We start from the raw sequence: 23,589 nt of genomic DNA on the forward strand, positions 1-23,589 counted from the left end.
TTTAAGGTCAAAAAGGGGCACCTGGGTGGCTCGGTTGGTTAAGTGTTTGTCTTTGACTCAGGTCATGATCCCAAGATCCTAGAACTGAGCCCCACATTGGTCTCCGTGCTCAGTTGGAGATCCTCCTTCTCCCTCTACTTCTCTGCCTGTTCATGCTCTCGCTCTCTCACTATCTCTCTCTCAAATAAAATCTTTAAGGTCAAAGAAAGAGGGAACAACAGTGGAAAATATATTTCAATGAAATTTTAGAATACAGAATACAAATGAAGCCACAATAACTAAGCAGAACCAATTAAGTTATAAGGAAGTGGGAGAAAGGGGAGTCAGTCCACCAGCTCCTCTCAACTCCTGAGAGGGGTTCAGCATTTGGAAGCACCAGGCACTGTTGGGATAAAGCAAGGGCACAAAGTGAGTGATAGAGAAATAAAACCCTCCAGCAAAACCTTCCCCAGCTGACCCTCATCCTTTTCAAGAAGCAGCCTGCTAGTCTCTAGGGACTAAAATAAGAACACCAGGCACCGCATATGAGGGAGTATAAGCACCAAATGGGGGATTTAAGTAAAGGTCTACACACCAGCCTTCCCCAACCTTCCATAACCCTCAAGCAGAGTTCTCAGATGCAACTATAAACCCCCAATACATTCATGCATTAACATTTTGCAGAGTTCCCCAAAGCCTAGTAACCTTCAACCTACACTAAAGCTTAATGATTGGCAAGCACCTCCAAAACATACATTCCCTCCACTGTTAATTCTTTTAAGTGCCTCACTCTTAAATGTGACTACAAAGCCTGAGACACCAAACCAAAAGAGGGAACAGACAACTCGGAAATTTAAAATATGATAAAGTAAAATTTTATTTAAAAGGCTGTGAGATTAGGAATGTAAGGTGGTGCAGCCACTCTGGAAAACAGTATGGCGCTTCCTCAACTTGAAAACAGAGCCGCCCTACAACCAAGCAACTGCACTACTGGGTATTCACGCCAAAGATACAAATGTAGTAATCTGAAGGGACACATGCATCCCAATGTTTATAGCAATGTCCACAACAGCCAAACTATGGAAAGAGCCCAGATGTCCAGCAACGGATGAATGTGGTGTGTGTGTATATACACACACGTACATACACAATGGAATATTATGCGGCCATCAAAAAAAAAACCACCCTAAAATCGTGCCATTTGCAATGAGGTAGACGGAACTAGAGGGTATTATGCTAAGTGAAATAAGACAATCACAGAAAGACAATCATCATATTTCACTGGTAGGACGAATTTGAGAAACAAGGCAAATGATCATAGGGGAATGGAGGGAAAATGAAACAAAAGGAAACCAGAGAGGGAGACAAACCGTAAGAGACTCTTTTTTTTTTTTTTTTTTAAAGATTTTATTTATTTGACAGAGAGAGATGACAAGCAGGCAGAGAGGCAGGCAGAGAGAGAGGAGGAAGCAGGCTCCCTGCTGAGCAGAGAGCCTGATTTGGGGCTCGATCCCAGGACCCTGGGATCATGACCTGAGCCGAACACAGTGGCTTAACCCACTGAGCCACCCAGGCGTCCCGAGAGACTCTTAATCTTAGGGAACAGAAGGTTGCTGGAGTGGAGGAGGGTGGGAGGGATGAGGGAGGCTGGGAGATGGACACTGGGGAGGGTATGTACTGTGGTGAGTGCTAGGAACTGTGAAAGACTATGATGAATCACAGATCTGTACCCCTGAAACATTATATGTTTAAAAAAAAAAAAAAAGGCTGTAAGAGCAGGAAAAAAAAAAAAAAGAAAGAAAGAAAGTTATACGATAGTCAAAGAAATATCCAGAAGGTAAAATATAAAGACAAAGACAAAGAGGGGGCACCTAGCGGGCTTACTCAGTAGAGCATGTGATCTTGGGGTCAAGAGTTCAAGCACCAACATCCAGTTACAGGAATTTCAAAAAAGAAAAAACAGAAAATATTAATTAAAAACATCTCAGAGCTGAGCCTTAGTTTGAAAGGATCCAGGAGGGCCTAACACAATGAACATGGCATTGCACACCATGAATAAAATTAAGATCCCAAAAGCTATGGTTGGGGGGAAGAAGGTGGAAGAACACAGAAAAGCAGAGGAATACCAGAAATCAGTAGAGCTTATACTTGAATAAAAAAGTTTAGGGGCACCTGGGTAGCATACCTGGTTAAGTGACCCACTCTTGGTTTCGACTCAGGTCCTAATTTTGGGCCATGAGACTGAGTCCCCGAGTCAAGCTCTGCGCTTAGCATGGACTCTACTTGAGAATCTCTCCCTTTCCCTCTACCCCTCCACCTCCTCTGCTCACTCTAAAATAAAGTTTTAAAAAAAATTTCTTAAAGATTTCATTTATTTATTTGACAGAAAGAGACACAGCAAGAAAGGGAACACGAGCAGGGGTAGTGGGAGAGGGAGAAGCAGGCTTCCCGCAGAGCAGGGAGCCAAATGTGGGGCTCAATCCCAGGACCCCGGGATCATGAACTGAGTTGAAGGCAGGTGCTTAACCCTCCACTCCAGGCGTACAGACACTTTTAGATATTCAAGGACTCAAAACTGACAGGTTAACCAGTATGTCTGGATGTTTCTGGGAAAATTACTAGGTCTTTGATGGCTCTCTTGGAGCATCTGGATAAAACCAGCAACAAGTTCAAAGAAACTATGTAGGAGTGCCTGAGCCTGGCTGGCTCAGCTGGTAGGGTGTGCAGCTCTTGATCTCTGGTTGAGTTTGAACCTCACATTAGGTGCAGAGATTACTTAAAAATCTTAAAAATTAAAATTAAAAAGAAAGAAAGAAAAACTGCAAATCTTTTAAATGGAGTAGTTTATGAGAAAAAGGTGCAAAAAAAATCACAATATAGTATTCAAACTTGGCAGTAAGTACTTACCTGATATATCATAATGTGAAGAGCAACATTAATTTACCCAAAATTTGTGATCTAATTATGAAGGAGGCTATGGGAAGGAACTATAACAGGAAGTATAAAACTATATAAACTACATAAAACTATATAAACTTCCAACTATAACAGGAAATATAAAACCATCTAAAACTGATAAATATAGAAAAAGCAATACAAGCACTTTATTTAGAAATACAGAGATAAATCCCAGCAGAAATAAAGAATTACTAGACTACAGGAACCAAAACTGGAGTTGGGGACAGAAGAGGCAGCGAGCCACTGTTTTTCAATATAAACCTTTTAAATCTGACTGGATTGGGCACCTGGCTGGCTCAGTTGCAAAAGCATGCAACTCTTGATCTTGGGGTCATGAGTTCAAGCCCCACACTGGGTGCAGAGATTACTTAAATAAATTATTAAAAATAAATGAGTCTGGATGGCTCAGTTGCCTAAACATCTGATTCTTGGTTTCAGCTTAGGTCATGATCTGAGGGTCATGAGATGGAGCCCTGTGTTGGGGTCCAGGCTCTGCACTAAGTGATGAATCTTCTCAAGATTCTTTCCTGTCCCACTTTCCCCACCCCCACCCTGCTCCTCTCCCTGCTCATGTTCTCTGTCTCAAATAAATAAAATCTTGACAAAAAATAAGAACAGGGGCACCTGGGTGGCTCGTGGGTTAAAGCCTCTGCCTTCCACTCAGGTCATGATTCCAGGGTGCTGGGATCGAGTCCCGAATCAGGCTCTCTGCTTGGCGGGGAGCCTGCTTCTCTGACTCTCTCTGCCTACTTGTGATCTCTGTCTGTCAAATAAATAAAATCTTTAAAAAAAATAAATAAAAATAAAATATAAAAAAAGAATCTAGAGATAAATGACTTCGAAGTATGAAAGCAATGGCAACAGAAAATAAACAGATTGAACACCTAAAAGCTAAGAGTCTGTATGTCAAAAATTATTTTAAATATACTTTCAAACCAAACTAGCACTACTGTAATGCTTATCGGCCAAAATTAGTAAATTCATAACTTGTAAGTGTAAGGGAAGAGCAGAAATATTTTGCTAAAGCAACTGGGGAAAAGTAAGGAATATATCCATATCTGGAGAAAAAGAACCCAATGGCAGACTAAGCCTAACCAATGAGCAAAGCAAGGTCCACAAAAGGCTGACATGCAGTGGGGAAAGACAAGCTAAGGCTTAGGTCAGGCAGTTCTGTGCTGGTCTCAGAAGAAGGCCACATTACAAGAGTCCTCTCTACATGATCCTATGGACTTCTCAACGTCTAAGTTTAGTTTATATAAACAGTAAAACGTGAAATCAGAATCTGATAAGTAAGACCCAAACACTGGGTCTAAAACAGCCAACAAGAACCAAACTTCCCTCAGAGGTCCTACCTAAAGGGTGTATTACACAGCCCAGTTGACCACCACTCTACTCCCCCCATCCTCAAGTCACTAACTATCCTGAAGAGAAGTGCTTTGTTCACTGGGAAAGGTTCTCACTGTGGGCCTCAAAGACTCACTGAGATAGAGGACCAGGAGAAACCAGGCTTTGCTTCTTGCGGATAAGGGCCATGACTTCCTTAGAAAAACACCAGACAGTCAGCTTGGCTTGTCTGCCCCTTGAAGGCAGAAAGTCCCTAAACCAGCAAGAAGCAGACCTCCCCCCAACCCTGAAATGGACTGGCCCAAAAGAAACTCCACAATGAGGTGGGTCAAAGAGTGACAGGTGTTCTCGTTTGAGAACAACCTCTGCCATTAGTTCAAGAGCTTTGGTCTCTAAATGGTTACTGTAATTTTAAAGGGGAATCTGAGGCTGAGGATCCCTTATCTTCCCCAGAGTGCTTTTAATTTCTCTAAAGCATACAATGAGTCATGAAGAGTATCCTACTGACCAGAAGGTATGAGGATGAAGCCCATTCCTAGGAGGTAACACCAGAGTGTTCTGCACTATCAAGTTTATTTGAGCCAAGGTTCACAGAAGTCTCTAAACAGCAGTGAGCTCTATGACAGTGGAAGCACTCACACACAGAGACAATCATTTACCATGAAATGCTATTGCTGGGACTTTGCACTTACTTTAAAGCAGGCCAAGGCTCATCTTTCTACCGGCTTATTACAGTCTCTGACAGATAGCCCACCAATGTGATCAGGCTCCTCTCTCTGGCTCTAAACAGTCTCTTAATATGCTGTCATTTTTAAAAAATCTGAACTGGGGGCACCTGGGTGGCTCAGTTGGCTCAGTCATATCTCGGGGTCCTGAGATTGAGTCACACATCAAGCTACACGCTCAGCGGAGGAGAGTCTGCTTGTCCCTATCCCCCTCTCTCTGTGCTTTCTTTCTCTCTCAAATAAATAAAAATATTTAAATAAACAAATAAATAAACTTTAAAAATCTGTGTGCTGGTATTGCAAAAAGTTCTTACACTTCTGTGATTTCTATTTTAGATGGAATAATGTATCGTTTTGTGCTGCTGAAACTACACCAAGAATTAAGCCGGACAAATAAAGGAACCTTGCTGCGCCTGCAACTTTTTTGTGCAACAAAATCAGATATTCTTCAGGGTCATAACGAGTTGCAACTTTTGTATCAATTCATCTTTCAACACTAATTTGAATTCCAACCTCCCCTTCTCCCTCTATTTGTAGAAAACTGCACAATTCTTAGTAGTGAGCAAAAAAGAAACTGCAGGATTAAAATCCGTAGGTTTAGGGCACCTGGTGGCTCAGTGGGTTAGGCCTCTGCCTTCGGTTCGGATCATGATCTCAGGGTCCTGGGATCAAGCCCCATATCGGGCTCCCTGACCAGCAGGGAGTCTGCTTTCCCCCCTCTCTCTGTCTGCCTCTCTGCCTAATTGTAATCCCTCCCTCTGCCAAATAAATATATATTTTTTAAAAATCTGTAGATTTAAGGGGCACCTGGGTGGCTCAGTGGGTTAAGCCGCTGCCTTCGGCTCAGGTCATGATCCCAGGGTCCTGGGATCGAGTCCCACATCGGGCTCTCTGCTCAGCAGGGAGCCTGCTTCCCTCTCTCTCTCTCTCTCTGCCTGCCTCTCTGTCTACTGTGAAATAAATAAATAAATAAAATCTTTAAAAAAAATAAAATAAAAATCTGTAGATTTAAAAAGTGACATATTTCTACCTTTTGCTTGGACTTCTGATACAAATTTATCTCCCACTTACTAAGGCACCACATGGTCTGAAGAAACACAGGTAAATCACAGTAAACACATGGTAAATCATGAAGAACCAACCTTCAGGGCACAATGAGATGGAGAGAGGAAAGCAGGAATAAGATATTATGAGGACTACCAAGCAATCTTCAAAAAATTAATAAAGCAGGAAAAAGTAAAAAGTTACAAAGAAAGCAAGCCTTTAAAAAAAGAGGTAAAGAGAAAAGAACAAAATGATTAGGCAGAAAAACATCATTCATGCATGACATACATTATCTTTTTGAAGGAAAAACCAGAAAGATGCAGGTAGGAACAAGCAAACATAACCCAGGCTAGGCGCAAAGCTAACACTTCTTTGTCCTCAGACACATAACCAGAACAATATACATAAGCAAGGTCAATACAGCCATGCCCCATCTTGCCCTACACCTTGAAAAGAACGTGAGGCAGCAACTGCTACACAGAATTTAGAAATCTTTAGAGCTCTAACTCAAGGGGATTTAAAAGGCTTACCGTGGGACCTGTATTTGGAGGTGACGATTCTGTGCACACAGACAAGACAGAAAGGGAAGGCATCTGGGAGATCAGATCTGAGGGAGTCAGGGTTGGCACCTCTGTGCCACTGTCCAAGTTCAAAGCTGAAAGCCCAAGAGTATGATGCCCATTGAGCTCACTGGCACTGCTTTGGGTGGAAGGCTTTAGGGAATTCCGGAAGGTGCCATTGCGGAGGCAGGATGTGCTATGGAAAGTGCTCGCCAGCTTGGCTGTCTTCTGACTGCTGTCATCACAGTCAAGTTTGGGGAAGGACAGTGATTTGATATTGCTTACTGCAGGAATGGGGGGGAGGGACACTTTAGAAGACAGAGACATCTTTTCACAGTTGCCTAACTGTGGTAAGGTTATAAAGCCATTGGGTTTGTGAAGAGGCTTGATATCCAAGGTTGCCCGCTCCAGGGATGCCAGGACCTCCTCATCCTGTAACACAGACCCAGAGCCTCCTCTGGGCAAGTTATTGTCTAATAACTGAGCCATAATGGGTCCAGTGGTTCCTACCAGAATGTTTCTCAGCTCTTCCTTCTCATCAATAGTTTTTAACTCCAGATTATCAAATGGGTCTTCTTCACACTCAAAGTCAGCAGGATTGAAATCTGCCTTTGTGTGGGGTGGGCTGAGAACTTTCTGTTTCGTGGCACTGCTGCTGACCCGAGTCGGGGTAAGGATGCTATTGTGCTGTAAGCTGGCAAGGATGGGGTTAATCGGAGGTGGCATTGTGGCTGTACTGTGAGTCTTGGAGAAGCTCATTTTGCTGTCACCCTCTGGGCCACTCTTAGAATTCACTTTAGCTTCTACTTCCTCAGCCTTGCGCTCTGCTTCCCTCTGGGCTTCTTGGATTTTCTTAATATCTTCAGCCCACTCAATAGTCTTCTTTTCCAAGGAGAAGTCATACTGTAAAGATATAACAAAGAAAGAACGTGTGAACCCAGGTGGCTGCTCCTCCCCAACTCAATTCCTCCAATGAATTCTTTCTCACACGAGCACAACAGAACCTGGCAAAGCAGCATTTAAGGTGTATGAGATGATCTCCAGTCAGGAAGACTAAGGCTTCCTAAGCGCCTTATGTAGTTTAATCAAACTACGCTCCCAGATTATGTCTAGAAATGAAGTAGAGAGAACTCTCATCACTTCTAATTCTACATTACCAGGCCAAAGGTACCCTGCCAACTACTTCCTTTGCTTCTCTTCCCTCAGGCCATTTCCCTTTCTAGAATTCTTCACTGGTGGCTAGGCAGATCTCCGCAACCACCTCTGAAGCTTTGCTGATGGCCTTGTTCCTTCCTTTGAACTCTTTCATAACGTCTGTCTTTATCAGGTGATGCCAAGCACAAGTGATCACAGATAGATTTAATCTTTAATTTTTCTTCTAAACACTTCTCCCAACAATCACAAGCCTCTTGCAGGCAACTACTGGGCTTCAGAGCCTCTTCAGGGTCTCCATTATCAAGCACAATGCCCTAGATAGAGCCTATGCTCCACAGTAACAATAGCCCCTAACATTTAAGAAGCACTTAGGAGGAACCAAGCAAGACTCTAAGCACTTTTTATGTATTAACTCTCTGGATCTTTTCAACAACGCTTTACAGTAAGTACTATTACCCTCAGTTTACAAGAGTCATGCCCGAGGTCATAATACTGGTATATGGTAGAACCTGATATAACCCAGGCAGTATGACTGCAGACAGATTCTATGTTCTTAAACCACTATCTATTAAATTATAATGAACAGACTGTACCCTAAACACAGGAAAACTGATTATTAAGATATCGAGACATATTTAAATTAGGATTTTACAGTGCAAATCGCATAAGGTTTCACTTTATGGTTGGTTCTTTAACAGTACCGTCAAGTATATCTCAACTTACAAAAATTTCACTTGGGGTAAAAAAACACACCTATTACAAAAAACAAAATTCAGGGGCGCCTGGGTGGCTCAGTGCATTAAAGCCTCTGCCTCCAGCTCAGGTCATGGTCTCAGGGTCCTGGGATCAGGCCCCATGTCGGACTCCCTGCTCAGCGGGGAGCCTGCTTCCCTCTCTCTGCCTGTCTCTCTGACTACTTGTGATCTCTGTCAAAATAAATAAATAAAATTTTTAAAAAATTTCACCTCAGAAAAAACAAAACTTTTGGTGTTCACTCTAAAGTCTCAGAACTAAACAATATCCAGGTGCACATTCAAGGCTGAAGAGACAAGACAGAGGGATGGATAGGAAACAGGCCTACATGCCCAGACAAGAGTTTCAGAGTACAAGAAACTCTGGTCATCCCCAAGCCTTTCAGCTTCAAACAACACAAGAGAAGCCTGGAAAGGCACACATCAAGAAGTTTATTTATCTGGGACGTCTGGGTGGCTCAGTTGTTGGGCGCCTGTCAGGTTGCAATCCCAGAGTCCTGGGGGCTCCTTGCTTGACGGGAGCCTGCTTCTCCCTCTACCAGCCACTCCCCCACTTGTGCTCACTTTTTCTCACAAATAAATAAATAAAATCTTTAAGGGGCACCTGGGTGGCTCAGTGGGTTAAGCCTCTGCCTTCGGCTCAGGTCATGATCCCAGGGGCCTGGGATCGAGTCCCACATTGGGCTCTCTGCTCAGCAGGGAGCCTGCTTCTCCTCATCTCTCTCTCTCTCTGTCTCTCTGCCTATTTGTGATCTCTCTCTCTGTCAAATAAATAAATAAAATCTTTAAAAAAAAATAAAATAAAAAAATAAAATCTTTAAAAAGAAAAGCCGGGGCAGGGGGTATTTATTCCTGTGAGATGCCTGCTGGCTCAGCCTGTGAAGCATTCGACTCTTGATCTCAGGGTTGTGAGCTTAGGACCCACGATGAGCATGGAGCTTACTTTAAAAAAAAAAAAAAAAAAAAAAAAAAAACCAACCTTTAAAAGAGAAGTTCTTCATGTATACCCCTGAGCCAGCTGCTGGGCCCCAGAAAGGCACCTGGGCAATCATGACACTTCCTTTCTACCACTAATGGGAGTAAAAAAACAGCACTGAACCAACCACTGCTTCTAACCAGGGAGGAAATTCAATTTTGCATCTGGCTTCTTCCACCATAAATAAGCTGTAACCAACTTCCACCACCTATAAACCTAGGTCCCTGGCATTTTACTCTCAAGAACTGGAAATTTCTTCACTTTTTTGTAAAACCTTTGTTGCCTTTTATTTTTTAATTATGAAAGTAGTATAAAATACTTGGAACACAGAAAAAAAAAGAACAAATATTAGAATGAAAAAATAAGAATGTGGTTTGAGTGTACAAATAAATAATAACCGCATCTAATATTTATGGAGTACCAGGAACCAGAGCAAATATTATAAAAGCATTATTTTATTTAATCTTACAACAACCTTAAAAGCTAATTATCCCCACTTTACAGATGAGGATATGGAGACCAAGAGGGTTTAAGTAATCTGCACAAAATTACACTTCTATTAAATGGCAATTCCAGCTCATGAATGAGTGATACCAGATTCTACTCTAAATGATGACACTAAGGCCACCCCCTACTACTATGGCCACCACCACTACTGTATTCAATGAAAACTTTGTAGGCCCTAGGTGCAAGAATTATTTATGTGTTTTACTGGCTTACTTTGATGAATTTTTAACTGGAACCTGAAGTCTGCATTGTCATGCAAGGGCAAATATGACAAAGTTATAGGAAGCATCAAGTTATCCATCCGTCTAGAGCTCTAGGTCTGACCCTTCTGAGAAAAGAAAGGAGACCATCACCAATATCACAACCAAATTCCTCATGGAGACCCAGGAAGTCAAAGTTTAAAGGCACCATATGCGGTAAGAGAACAAAAATATTTCAACTGTTTCACACAGGAATGGAGCTCAAAAATCCTCTTTTGGGGCGCCTGGGTGGCTCAGTGGGTTAAGCCTCTGCCTTTGGCTCAGGTCATGATCTCAGGGTCCTGGGATCGAGCCCCGCATCGGGCCCTCTGCTCAGCAGGGAGCCTGCTTCCTCCTCCCTCTCTCTCTGCCTGCCTCTCTGCCTACACCTGATGTCTGTCTGTCAAATGAATAAATAAAATCTTTTAAAAAAAAAATCCTCTTTTGTTATTAGTAGGCGCTACGAATACAGTGAGGACTGTACCATGCACTTATTAATGCTTTATGCTGATCAGAGAAATAGAAAATTCCCAGCAAAGCCTAAAACAGCAACAATTTGGGATTCAAAACAAGTTTTCTGGATTTATCAATGAAACAGTGAGTAATAAGAGAACTATTAAAAGAAAATGGTGTTTTTTTAATCCTATTTTAACAGTAGTATCCTGTACACAGAAAGTGGTTACTGACATTTGTTAGAGCCAATACAAAAGTCAACAAGCAGGATACGGGGGTGACTCAGTTGGTAAGCATCTGCCTTCGGCTCAGGTCATGATTACAGGGTCCTGGGAGAGTCCTGCATCAGGCTCCTCACTCAGCGGGAAGCTTGCTTCTCCCTTTGCCTGCCACTCCCTGTTTGTGCACCCTCGAGCACTCTCTCTCTCCCTCTCACTCTCTCTCTCTCCCTCTGACAAATAAATAAAATCTTAAATAAGAAAAAAAATGTCACCAAACAGAACAATGTAAAACTTTCTATATATGGGAAATTTGTGTCTCTTCTGGCCCAATAAAGTCACCATACACAAAAGTTATTAATTCAGCTTTCAAAACTATATAAGATGTTCAACATCATTAGTAATTAAGGTAATACACATCAAACTGCAGTAAGAAATCATTATAAAACCCACATGGATACATATGATCAAAAAGATGGATAAGAAGAGTTGGCAAGGATATGGATAAACTGGAACCCTCATGTACTGTGGGCAGGACTGTAAAATGGTACAGCCACTCTAGAAAACAGTACAGTTTTTCCCCAAAGGTTAAACACAGTTACCCTAAAACAACCCACAGTTCCACTTATATACCCAAGAAATATGAAAGCACACATCCACACAAAAACCTATCACAAACATTCACACCAGCATTACTGATAATAAGCAAATAGTAAAAACATTATGCTAAGTGTAGTAAGTCAGTCACAAAACACTATCTATTGTATTAATCCATTTATATGACATGTCCAAAACAGGCATATCCATAGGGACAGAAAGTAGATTTACTAGTTGCCAGGGGCTGGGGGGAGAGGGAAATAAGGAGTGACTGCTAATGGACACTGCATTTCTTTTTGGGATAAGGACACTACTCTGGAATTACATACTGACGATGGCTATACACTTTGAATATACTAAAAAACACTTATGTGGACACCTAAAATGCTGAATTTCAAGATATGTGAATTATATGTCAATAAAGCTATTACTTTAAAAAATACAACTGAAACTCTCCCATTTGATTACCTACTGAATATACTGGAAAATAAATATTTCTTAGAGTAACATGGTGGTACCTCAGACAATCCCCCAGAAATAAAACTCCTTTGACAGAAAATTGTATTTTCTAAACTCTTAAAGTCATAGAAAGAAGTGTTTGATAGGTAACACACTTTCCTTTTTTCCCATCTAATTCTTTCTCTAAACTGCGAGCTGTTGAGGACAGTGATTAAGGTATTTATTTCTATCCCCAACCCTAGCAGAGCACTGCTCAAAAGTAGGCACTAAATAAATGTGCACTGAGGAAAGAAAGGAAGTCATAGAATATAAGGCTATTTGCTGCTTTCAAGAAGTAATTCTAAATTTTATATGTAACTGAACTTTAAAGATGAAAGGTTGAGAAAGAAGCTACTGAGATGGCATCTAAGCACATTCTAGAAGAATAAACAGATTTTAACAGGTAGACAGCTTTTAGTACAGTGAGAAAGAGGAAAACATTCAAGGTGGAGGTAACAGCTCATGAAAAAAAGCACAGTACTATAGGTCATATACACGGTATGTTCAATGAACTGGTAGTCACCTGGGACGTAGGAAATATGGAGATGATGAGCTAAGGTGCTTTACCACAACCTTGTGTCTAAACTTGATTAAATAAGGACTGGTGAATCAGTGTAAGTTTTTGTTCTGTTTTGTTTTGTTTTGTTTTAACAGAGATATGACAACTGGAAACTTTAATTTAGAGATATTGTTCTAGAAACAATACGAAAAAAAATTTTTTTAAGTGCTGTAAGCAGAAGGGCCAATTAAAGAGGACTACTGCAGAAGTCCAGGTTAAAAAAAAAAAAATCACAGAAGGATGAATTGGGTGGTAAAGGTGAGACACAACAGAGAGAAAAAGATTTCCTAATTTGAGTGACCAAGAAGATAATGAGGACATCAAAAGAGAGAAAGAAGTAAACGAGCAAGTCAGACGGGCAGTAGGGGTTTGTTCTGGACAAAGTACAGAAACCCAGGAATATACAGTCTAACAGATTGTAGATGATCTGTAATAAATAAACATATGTAAGTGCGTGCATATGTGTGTGTGTGTATGTGTGAGAGAGAGAGACAGAGACAGAGAGACAGAGAGAAAGACAGACAATGTGAGCCAAGCAGTAATAGCTGCTATAAGACATACAAATAAGAGATAGGAGAATGGTTTTTATTCCTATTCACTATACATCAAAATCTTACTCTTTAAATTTTTAAATGCACTAAACTTTAACTAAAAATCACCACTTACCTGTACTTCTCTGACCACCTGCAAACAATCAGGCAAGGAGAAGCCAATAGGAAGACCAACTTTAGCTGGTGTTTTGAATTTGTCTCCTATCTTAAATGGGACATCATCAAGGTAACTGAAAGTCCCTACAATCAAAAATAAAGTAGAAAATATCAGCAAAGAACTTTATTATTTGTTCTGCTATTATCTTACATCTAGGATACAACATAAATTTATGCTATCCTAAACTAGAAGTTACAGACTTGCCGCTCTGACTGCTTACCTTCTCCTGACCTTAGACCTCTGTGGAGGAAATCCTGCTTGAGCCTACTTGATCTTACTAGGGTTTATTTTCAATTACATTTAGTATAAATGCCAAAGTACTCATAGAAGCCTAAAAGGCCTCTCCAAATCCCACTACACTAACTCACAGTAATTGCTCCTCAACCACGACAAGGTCAAACCCACCTCAAAATTTCTGCAGTGGCTGCTCCTTCTAACTGAAATGTCCTTCCCTGAAATATTCACGCGACTTATTCCTTCGACTTCTTCAAGTCTTTGCTCAAATGTCACTCTCTCAATGAAGCTTCCTATGACCACTCTATTCAAAACCACCTGACCCTCGTTGCAGTACTCCCATGTCACCACCTATCCTTTCGCCCACAGCACTTATTACCATCTAACATATTAAGGAATTCATTTTCAAATTATATTTACTGTCTGTCTGGCCCAATGGAATATAAGCTCCTTGCAGACAAGCAAATAAGTCTATTTTATTCACTGACGTACTGCCAAAATCTATACATATTAGGCACTTAATACTGATGAATTGACAGAACATTCACAAAAGAACCTCTTTGACTAGGAGTTCTCTATTTTAGAATCATTTCTAATTAATACAAAGAATTATTCTGCATTTTTTTATTTTTTAAAAGATTTTTATTTACTTATTTGACACAGAGAGAGAGATCACAAGTAGGCAGAGGCAGGCAAGGGGGGGAAGGTGTGTGCGGTGGGGAGAAGCAGGCTCCCTGCTGAGCAGAGATCCTGATGCGGGGCTTGATCCCAGGACCCTGAGATCATGACCTGGACCAAAGGCAGAGGCTTAACCCACTGAGACACCCAGGTGCCCCTACTCTGCATTTTTTAAACTATATTCTGCAGCAGATGTAGAAATATTCAAGAAGCATAGCACTTATGAAAAAAGGAAAACCAGGGGTGCTAGAGTGGCTGTCAGTTAAGGGTCTGCCCTCAGTTCAGGTCATGAACTCAGGGTCTCAGGATCAACTCTCACATCGGGCTTCCCTGCTTGGTGCGGAGTCGGCTTCTCGCTCCCCCTCTGCTCCTCCTCGCTGTTCATGGTCTCTCTTAAATAAGTAAATAAAAACAAACAAACAAAACAGACAAGATTATGGGAATCAAAAAAGGATTAATCAGGAGATATAAACCACATACAGCTGAACTGCTCTAACTCCCTGAAGGCTAAATAAGCCTAAATGCTGAATCATACAGAAAGACCAGGATATTATCACTGATTTAGAGTCAGACAAAATGAGAGTGGCTCTTATATATGACTCTAACTATACACTCCCAATTGTACATGGTTTCTTTTCTGGACCAGATCTGGGGCTAACTTACTGGCAGAACCATCATGGACAATGAAATAGTTCCAATTTTTTACTATTAACAGCTAGTAAAATAAGGATTGTTGGGACACCTGGGTGGCTCAGTCAGTTAAGCCCCTGCCTTCGGCTCAGGTCATGATCCCAGGATTCTGGGATCAAGGCCCAAGTTGGACTGCCTGCTCAGTGGAGAGCCTGCTTCTCCCTTTCCTGCCTGCTTCTGCTCTCTCTCTCAAATAAATAAATAAAATCTTTTAAAAAAGGATTGCTTCTGGGCCTCACACTGGTTTACTTCCTTGAATGCTTAGAATTATAGACAGAGGGGCGCCTGGGTGGCTCAGTGGGTTAAGCCGCTGCTTTCGGCTCAGGTCATGATCTCAGGGTCCTGGGATCGAGTCCCGCATCAGGCTCTCTGTTCGGCAGGGAGCCTGCTTCCCTCTCTCTCTCTCTCTCTGCCTGCCTCTCCATCTACTTGTGATTTCTCTCTGTCAAATAAATAAATAAAATCTTAAAAAAAAAAAAAAGAATTATAGACAGAATATTACAAGTATATATACACAAATAATATATATACAAATAATATACAAATATTAGACAGAATAATACAATTACCCCTCTTCCATGAAGATAGCTTCTCTCCCTTTCTAAAAACAGATTTCAAGACTTAACAAACTCAAGATATATTTGAAATCTTCTCATCATTCCCATTTCCTGAAGTAAATACTGCTCTGATACACCTGAAACCCTCCAGCAGAAAGAAGGCCCCTAGTTGCACCCTTGGGGCTGGCGTCTCTCTTTTCCCTATCTTCTAGTCAGAACTGAAACATTTTATGTATCTCCCACTCAGCAAGCAAATTAAATTCACAATCGTGCTCAATTTAACAATTTTTCTGGGGAATAACCATAATTATTAATACTCTAGGATCTTCATTGGTCATATCTATAGATGTACTATTTTCTCAAATGGCAATACCTATCACATTCCCACCCTTTTTTTTTACTTGATTATTTCTAGTCCTGTAAGAATGAGCTTAACAACTTCCTTCTTAATCTCAGAACACCCAGTTCATACCAGCACCTCAGGTCTTAGCATTCTGTGCCTAGACACTCTGAGTGAAAATCCTGAGTGTCCCTTAAGAAGGGATAAATGCTTTTTATCTACACCTCCCAACCCCAGCATAACTGGCAGATAAGATGCTCAGTAAGAACAAAAAAAGAAGCATGTTCTATACTTCTTTCATATTTAACTCTCACCCCTATGCTAACTCACATTCGATTAACTTTTATTAAAATTCAAAATGATTTACCTAAAATGGCAAGGCTACTCATAAAAATATACGAGGTGCTTCCCCACCAAAGTATCAGGTATCATCACAGATTGCCCAAAAAAAAAACAAGTACTGGTTACAACCCTAAAACCCTGCCACTTAAAAAATATTTACATTATAGAAATTAATAGCAAAGTTCTAACTTAAATTTTATCTGTCTTCCATGAAAACAGGTGCTCAAATTTTCCTAGAGATTAGATTTTAACTTTAGCTAGAGCCCTGATAGGAGACAAAGCTGAAACTAGCATTTTCTAAGAAGCACTGGCAAGATTTACAGTCAAATTAACAATCACAAAATTAAGTCTAGTTTCACAATGTTTATTCATTCAAAGTAAGTTAATTATCACACACACACACACACACACACACACACACTCTGAAAAATATCCTACCCATAATAATATAAAAGTGTATGATATACAAATATTAAGAAAACCCATCCAGGGGCGCTTGGGTGGCTTAGTGGGTTGAGCCTTTGCCTTCAGCTCAGATCATGATCCCAAAGTCCTAGGACTGAGCCCCAGTTTGGGCTCTCTGTTTGGCAAGGAGCCTGCTTCCCCCTCTGTCTCTGCCTGCCTCTCTGCCTACTTGTGATCTCTCTCTCCATCAAATAAATAAATAAAAATCTTTAAAAAAAAAAATCCACACTAAAACTAACAAAATTTTCTTTTTCCTAACAAAATTTCTTAAATGAACAGTTCTATTGCAGAATGGTGATGGGAGCTGAAGGAGAAAATTATTTATAAAAAATAACATACTTAACATATCTGAGCCAAATGAGTTATCTTTCAAAGGGTGTTCAGTTTCCTTGCCCAACTTTCAGTTCGGAAACTATGACAGTGCTGTATACACTGATGACTTCTATTCTGTAAATTGAAGTAGGCCCTGGCATAGGGAGAGATGGATCAAGTATTGTACCTTTAAACAACTGTTTCCCTTCCTTAACACCAATTAAAGGTTTCTGCTTTTATTTATTTTTTTTAAAAGATTTTATTTATTTATTTGTCAGAGAGAGAGCGAGCAAAAGCAAGCACAGGCAGACAGAGTGGAAGGCAGAGTCAGAGGGAGAAGCAGGCTCCCCGTGGAGCAAGGAGCCCGATGTGGGACTCAATCCCAGGACGCTGGGATCATGACCTGAGCCGAAGGCAGCTGCTTAACCAACTGAGCCACCCAGGCGTCCCAAAGGTTTCTGCTTTTAAAAATCAGTTTCAGGGTCACCTGGGTGGCTCAGTGGGTTAAGCCTCTGCCTTTGGCTCAGGTCATGATCTCAGGGTCCTGGGACTGAGCCCCGCATTGGGCTCTCTACTCGGCGGGGAGCCTGCTTCCTCCTCTCTCTCTCTCTGCCTGCCTCTCTGCCTATTTGTGATCTCTCTCTGTCAAATAAATAAATCTTAAAAATAAATAAATAAAAATAAAAATCTGTTTCATTTCACAAACAAAGGCAATGCCAAGGTCACTTGGCACATCCTCTAACTCCCTGATCTTGATCCTTTAAACTTTGTTGGTAGGGAATGAGCCAACAGTTAGGCGTTTACTGGAGAAAGGGGGCGGGGGGAGAATAAAGGGCAAAAACACATTTAGGGAAACCTGGCTGGCTCAGTTAGTAAAGCATGGGGACTCTAATGCAGAGATTACTTAAAACCAAAAAATCTTTTAGGTAGTCCGGTCAGTTAAGCATCAAACTCTTGATTTCGGCTCAGGTTGTATGATCTCCGGGCCATGAGAACAAACCCCCACAGGGCTCTGTACTGGGCATAGAAGTTGCTTGGGATCCTCTCTCTCTCTCTCCCCTTGTCCCTCCCCACCCCGTCAACCCACCTCGTGGTGCATGCTCTTTTATTATTTTCCTTTGTTTTTAAGATTTTTATTTATTTGAGGGGCGCCTGGGTGGCTCAGTGAGTTAAAGCCTCTGCCTTCACCTCAGCTCATGATCCCAGAGTCCTGGGATCGAGACCCATGTCGGGCTCTCTGCTTGGCAGGGAGCCTGCTTCCCCCTCTCTCTCTGCCTGCCTCTCTGCCTACTTGTGATCTTTGTCCAATAAATAAATAAAATCTTTAAACACACACATACACACAAAAAGATTTTTATTTATTTGAGAGAGAGACAGCAAGAGAGGGAACACTAGCAGGGGGAGTTGGAGAGAAAGAAGCAGGCTTCCCACTAAGCAGGGAGCCGAATGCAGGGTTCCATCCCAGGACCCCAGAATCATGACCTGAGCCGAAGGCAGACGCTTAACAACTGAGCCACCCAGGGGCCCGGCCCCTCTCTTTCTCTATTTTATTATTTTTTTTTTTATTTTATTTATTTATTTATTTATTTATTTATTTGACAGAGAGATCACAAGTAGGCAGAGAGGCAGGCAGAGAGAGAGAAAGGAAAGCAGGCTCTCAGCTTAGCAGAGAGCCTGATGCAGGACTCGATCCCAAGACCCTGAGATCATGACCTGAGCCGAAGGCAAAGGCTTAACCCCACTGAGCCACCCAGCTGCTCCTCTCTCTCTCTTTAAAAAACAAAAAACAAAAAACAAAACAAAACTTTTGGGGGCACCTGGCTGGCTCAATGGATGAAGCACGTAACTTTTGATCTCAGAGTTGAGAGTTGGAGACTCACACTGACTGTAGGGATTACGTAAAAATAAAATCTTTAGGGGTGCCTGGGACGCTCAGTGGGTTAAGCCTCTGCCTTCAGCTCAGGTCATGATCCCAGGGTCCTGGGATCAAGCCCGCATCTGGCTCTCTGCTCAACAGGGAGCCTGTTTCCCTTCCTCTCTCTGTCTGTCTCTCCGCCTACTTGTGATCTGTCAAACAAATAAATAAATAAATAATATTTTTTTAAAAAAAGTTAAATAAATAGAACCTTTAAAAAAAAAAAAGGCATTTAAAGAAATGGCAACAGGGGCGCCTGGGTGGCTCAGTAGGTTAAAGCCTCTGCCTTTGGCTCGGGTTGTGGTCTCGGGGTCCTGGGATCAAGCTAGGCATCAGGCTCTCTGCTCAGCAGGGAGCCTGCTTCCTCCTCTCTCTCTGCCTGCCTCTCTGACTACCTGTGATCCCTGGCTATCAAATAAGTGGATAAAATCTTTAAAAAAAAAAAATAAAGAAAGAAATGGCAACAAAGCAAACAACCTTTTGAATGGACAGAAGACTACCGTAGTTTAATTAATGATCATACTTTGAGGATTATAAAGAACATATTTTGCAAATATAACTGTGCCTTACAAATTATTCATTTTAATCCAATAAATCAAAATACATATAATTAAAGACAACAATTTCTCATTTCTCATTACACCTTATTTTTTAAATAGATTCAATAAAACTCAATTAACTACATGGCCCAGAGAATTAAACAGTGTGACTAACAAATTTCCAGCTTACCCCAAATACTTTTCAGTTTCAGTCTTTATTACTGAATATCTTTCTAAAATGTCTAGCTCACTTTCTTAAGTTCAGTTTCAAGAAAGAAAATAAGTCTATCTCTGATGGCTATGGCTGTGTCAGTTCCCTGAAGTCAGTTTCTACACCTGACCTTGCATTATACCACAGTGGAAGAGAACCGGCTAAAAATGTAGTAAATTAGGATAAATTCTCAGAAAGCATCATAGTGATTTCTTTCTTTTCAAATTGCTGATATGCTTATAATCTTGTCACTGGCATGTTTTTCTGCAAAAAAGTTGTAATTCAAGAGAAGAGGAGAGATGAATTCATAATGGAGGGTAGAAACCAGATTATGCTTAATTCAGGTTTTACTGTGACTTCAAATTGAGGATTCAAATTGAAGTTTTTGAAAAAGACCAAGAGTAAAGACCAAACTTAAAATTTAGTGAAAAATACAATTCCATGACCAGGTATCACTATCTTAAAGCCATTAGGCTGGTTTTAAACTTAGATTAGGGGAACCTGGGTGGTTCAGTAGGTTAAGCCTCCAACTCCTGATTTCAGCTCAAGTCATAATCTCAAGGTTATGAGACTGAGCCTCATGTGGGGTTCTATGTCAGCACAGAGTCTGCTTGAGATTCTCTCCCTCTGCCCCTTCCCCTGCTGGTGCATGCACCCCACCTTTGATAAATCAATCAATCAATTAATTAAAGTTGACAGACACACATGAAGACAGATTCACACAACATTATACAGATATCTGCTACAGGATGTAAAGTTACAAGAAAATGCAACTCATACCTTAACAACAAAAGCCAGATAACCTACAAAATCAGCTCCCCCCCCAAAAAAATCAGCTTTTTAAGATACAATGTCTGGCATTCAATCAAAAATAAGACACACAAAAAAGCAAGAAAATGTGATCCATCATTAAGAGAAGAACCAGTCATCAGACCCAAACTGAGGGATAGCAAAGATATTGAAATTATCAGAAAGGCTTAAAATAACTGTAATAAATATACCAAAGGATCTAATGGAAAAGATGAACATGTGTAAGCAGATGAGAAATTTCAATAAGAGACATAAATATAAGGAAACAAAGCAACAATGCCAGAAATGAAAAATGCAGTATCAGAGAGAAAATCTTTGATGGTTCATAACCAGGCTGTCCTGATAATCAGAAAATATTTAGCAGAGGAAAGAACCAGAGACCCTGAGGGTAGGTCAAAAGAAATTAACTGAACTGAAACATAAAGGTGAAAGAAAAAAAAAAAAAGAACAAAACGGAACAGAGCCTTAAGAGATATTTAGGACAGTATCAAACAGCCTAATATGTTATGATTAGAGTCTTAAAAGGATAAGAGAGGGGCACCTGGGTGGCTCAGTCATTAAGTGTCTGCCTTCGGCTCGGGTCATGATTCCAGGGTCCTGGGATCAAGCCCCGCATCGGGCTCCCTGATCAGCAGGAAGCCTGCTTCTCCCTCTCCCACTCCCCCTGCTTCTGTTCCCTCTCTCGCTGTGTCTCTCTCTGTCAAAAAAAAATAAATAAAATTAAAATATATATATATTTTTTAAATTAAAAAAAAATTTTTTTAAAAAGGGGGGGCAATGCAAAAAACAATGGGGCAGAAGTAATATGAAAGGAAATAATAGCTGCAAATTTTCCCAGAGTGATAAAAGATATCAACCCACAGATCCAAGAAGTTTAGCTAATTTCAAGCAGGATAAATACACAGAAAATCATACGAAGGCACATCACAGTAACAATGCTGAAAACAAAGATAAAATTCTTGAAAGATGGTGGGGGAAGGGGAGCAATGATTCAATGATGGCCAATTTCTTTACATTACACTGTAAAGCAGTAACAGATCAACTTTAAAAACAATTTAAAATAAAACATCTTCATCACTCAGCAGAAAAAGTATTTCAATATCCTAGGAGAAATTAAACCAAAGGCATAATGAACCTCCTCCCTAAGAAGTTAGCTACCTCAACGGTCATAAACAGGACAATGTGGCTTTTCAAAGGAAAGAGTTTAGTTTTATTAAGTTTTATCTGATCATACAGACTTATTTTTTTCCTAAATTAGAATCTCAAGGAACTTTCTCAGGTATTAAAAAAGGAATCTTGGGACGCCTGGGTGGCTCAGTGGGTTAAGCCGCTGCCTTCGGCTCAGGTCATGATCTCAGCGTCCTGGGATCGAGTCCCACATCGGGCTCTCTGCTCCGCGGAGAGCCTGCTTCCCTGTCTCTCTCTCTCTGCTTGCCTCTCAGTCTACTTGTGATTTCTCTTTATAAATAATTTGAGATAGAGCGAAAAAAGGATCTTTTTGTTGAGCAGGGGAGATAGGCGAGAGAGAGCAGGGGAGGGGCACAGGGAAAGGCAGAGGGAGAGGGAGAAGCAGACTCCCTGCTGAGCAAAGTGTACCATGCTGGGCTTGATCCCAGGACTCCCTAGATCATGACCCGAGCCAAAAGCAGACTCTTAACCAACTGAGCAACACAGGTGCCCCTGTTAAAACGTTTTTAAAAACCCACTTCTGGGGGCACATGAGTGGCTCAGTTCAATAAGGATCCACCTCTGGCTTTCCCTCTACCCCTCCCCCAATGCTTACACAATCCCATGCACCCACACACTCTCTTAAAAAAAAATAAATAGGGCGCCTGCGTGGCTCAGTCGGTTAAGTGCCTGCTTCAGCTCAGGTCATGGTACCAGTTTCCTGGGATCAAGTCCCACATTGGTTGGGGAGTGGGGGGTATTTCTGCTCAGCAGGGAGCCTGCTTCTCCCTCTCCCACTCCCCTGGCTTGTACTTGGTATCAAATAAATAAATAAAAGCTTAAAAAATAATAATAATAAAATATTAAAAATAAAAATAAATGTAAAAAGTGACTTCTGGAAAATAACCTTTTCTTAAATAAAGTGGAAAATACATTAAAAACTAAAGAGAAGTAACATTTTAAAACACCAGACTCCCAGAAAGGCCTGATTTAAACTGAGCCAAGGGTTTGCAATTTACATAATATAATACAAGCACAATATTTTTAAAGGGCTATAAGAATTAACTGCTTATTCTCTTATTCTGTCATTTAGGGATATGTAGTTATTAATGACAGTGGAAGAAGTTCTGCCTTAGTTGAAAAAGATGAACTTGAGGAACACCTGGGTGGCTTAGTTGGTTAAGCATGTGCCTTCAGCTCAAGTCATGATCCCAGCTTTCTGGGATCCAGTCCTGCATTGGGCGCCTTACTCAGCGGGAAGCCTGCTTGCCCCTCAGCCTGCCATTCTCTCTGTTTGTGCGCACACATTAGTCTCTCTCTCTGACAAACAAATAAATGAAACCTTTAAAGGGGGGGGGGGGCTGGGTGGCTCAGTGGGTTAAAGCCTCTGCCTTCAGCTCGAGTCATGATCCTAGGGTCCTGGGATCGAGCCCCGAATCGGGCTCTCTGCTCTGCAGGGAGGCTGCTTCCTCCTCTCTCTCTGCCTGCCTCTCTGCCTACTGCGATCTCTGGTCTGTCAAATAAATAAATAAATAAATCTTAAAAAAAAAAAAAAAAAGTAGAGGGGGGGCACCTGAGTTGTTCTCGTTAAGCATCTGCCTTCAGCTCAGGTCACGATCCCAGGACCCTGGGATCAAGCAGCACACTGGGCTCCCTCCTGAGAGATAACCCTGCTTTTCCCTCTCCCACTCCCCCTGCTTGTGTTCCCTCTCTCGCTGTGCCTCTGTCAAATAAATAAATAAATAAATAATCTTTTTTTTTTAAATGAACTTGGAAAGTAAATCAAATAGTAGTCATAGCACAGGATCTAGTCAGCCCAAATATTTAAAAAGACAAAGAGCAATTTAATATCCAGTCACAATAACAAATGTTACCTCCTTCTCCACATCTCAAATGCCCTGAAAGAATTATATACACACATACACTCATTAATCCTAATGAACCAGTCAGATAATACCTACCTTAGGGAGATTCAATCCACAGGCCTATAAGCTAGGCTGTACCAATCAGATCCTCCCTTGGCCAAAAGACAGAAAAACTTTTAGCTACATGATGTT

General features: G+C 41.1%; 2 protein-coding genes across 3 annotated transcripts in view; one reads left to right on the top strand and one right to left on the bottom strand.

Annotated features, from left to right (window-relative positions):
- The window catches only part of KIF24 (kinesin family member 24), a 90,737-nt gene extending 85,021 nt beyond the window's left edge, over positions 1 to 5,716 (top strand). The window contains exon 14 of the mRNA XM_045087901.1: positions 5,343 to 5,716. The gene's annotated coding sequence lies outside the window, so the exon portion shown is untranslated. The remainder of the gene's footprint in view (positions 1 to 5,342) is intronic.
- UBAP1 (ubiquitin associated protein 1) overlaps positions 1 to 23,589 on the bottom strand; it is a 63,067-nt gene that overhangs the window by 4,145 nt on the left and 35,333 nt on the right. For both annotated transcript variants that reach the window (XM_004747415.2, XM_045087904.1), the window contains 2 exons: positions 13,231 to 13,355; positions 6,581 to 7,513 (listed from right to left, as the gene is read on the bottom strand). In XM_004747415.2, the coding sequence (XP_004747472.1) occupies positions 6,581 to 7,513; positions 13,231 to 13,355 (1,058 nt within the window). The remainder of the gene's footprint in view (positions 1 to 6,580; positions 7,514 to 13,230; positions 13,356 to 23,589) is intronic.

This window comes from Mustela putorius, unplaced genomic scaffold (genome assembly GCF_011764305.1).
Source record: "Mustela putorius furo isolate JIRA1106 unplaced genomic scaffold, ASM1176430v1.1 tig00001584_pilon_pilon_pilon, whole genome shotgun sequence".
NCBI classification, from domain to species: Eukaryota; Metazoa; Chordata; class Mammalia; order Carnivora; family Mustelidae; genus Mustela; species Mustela putorius.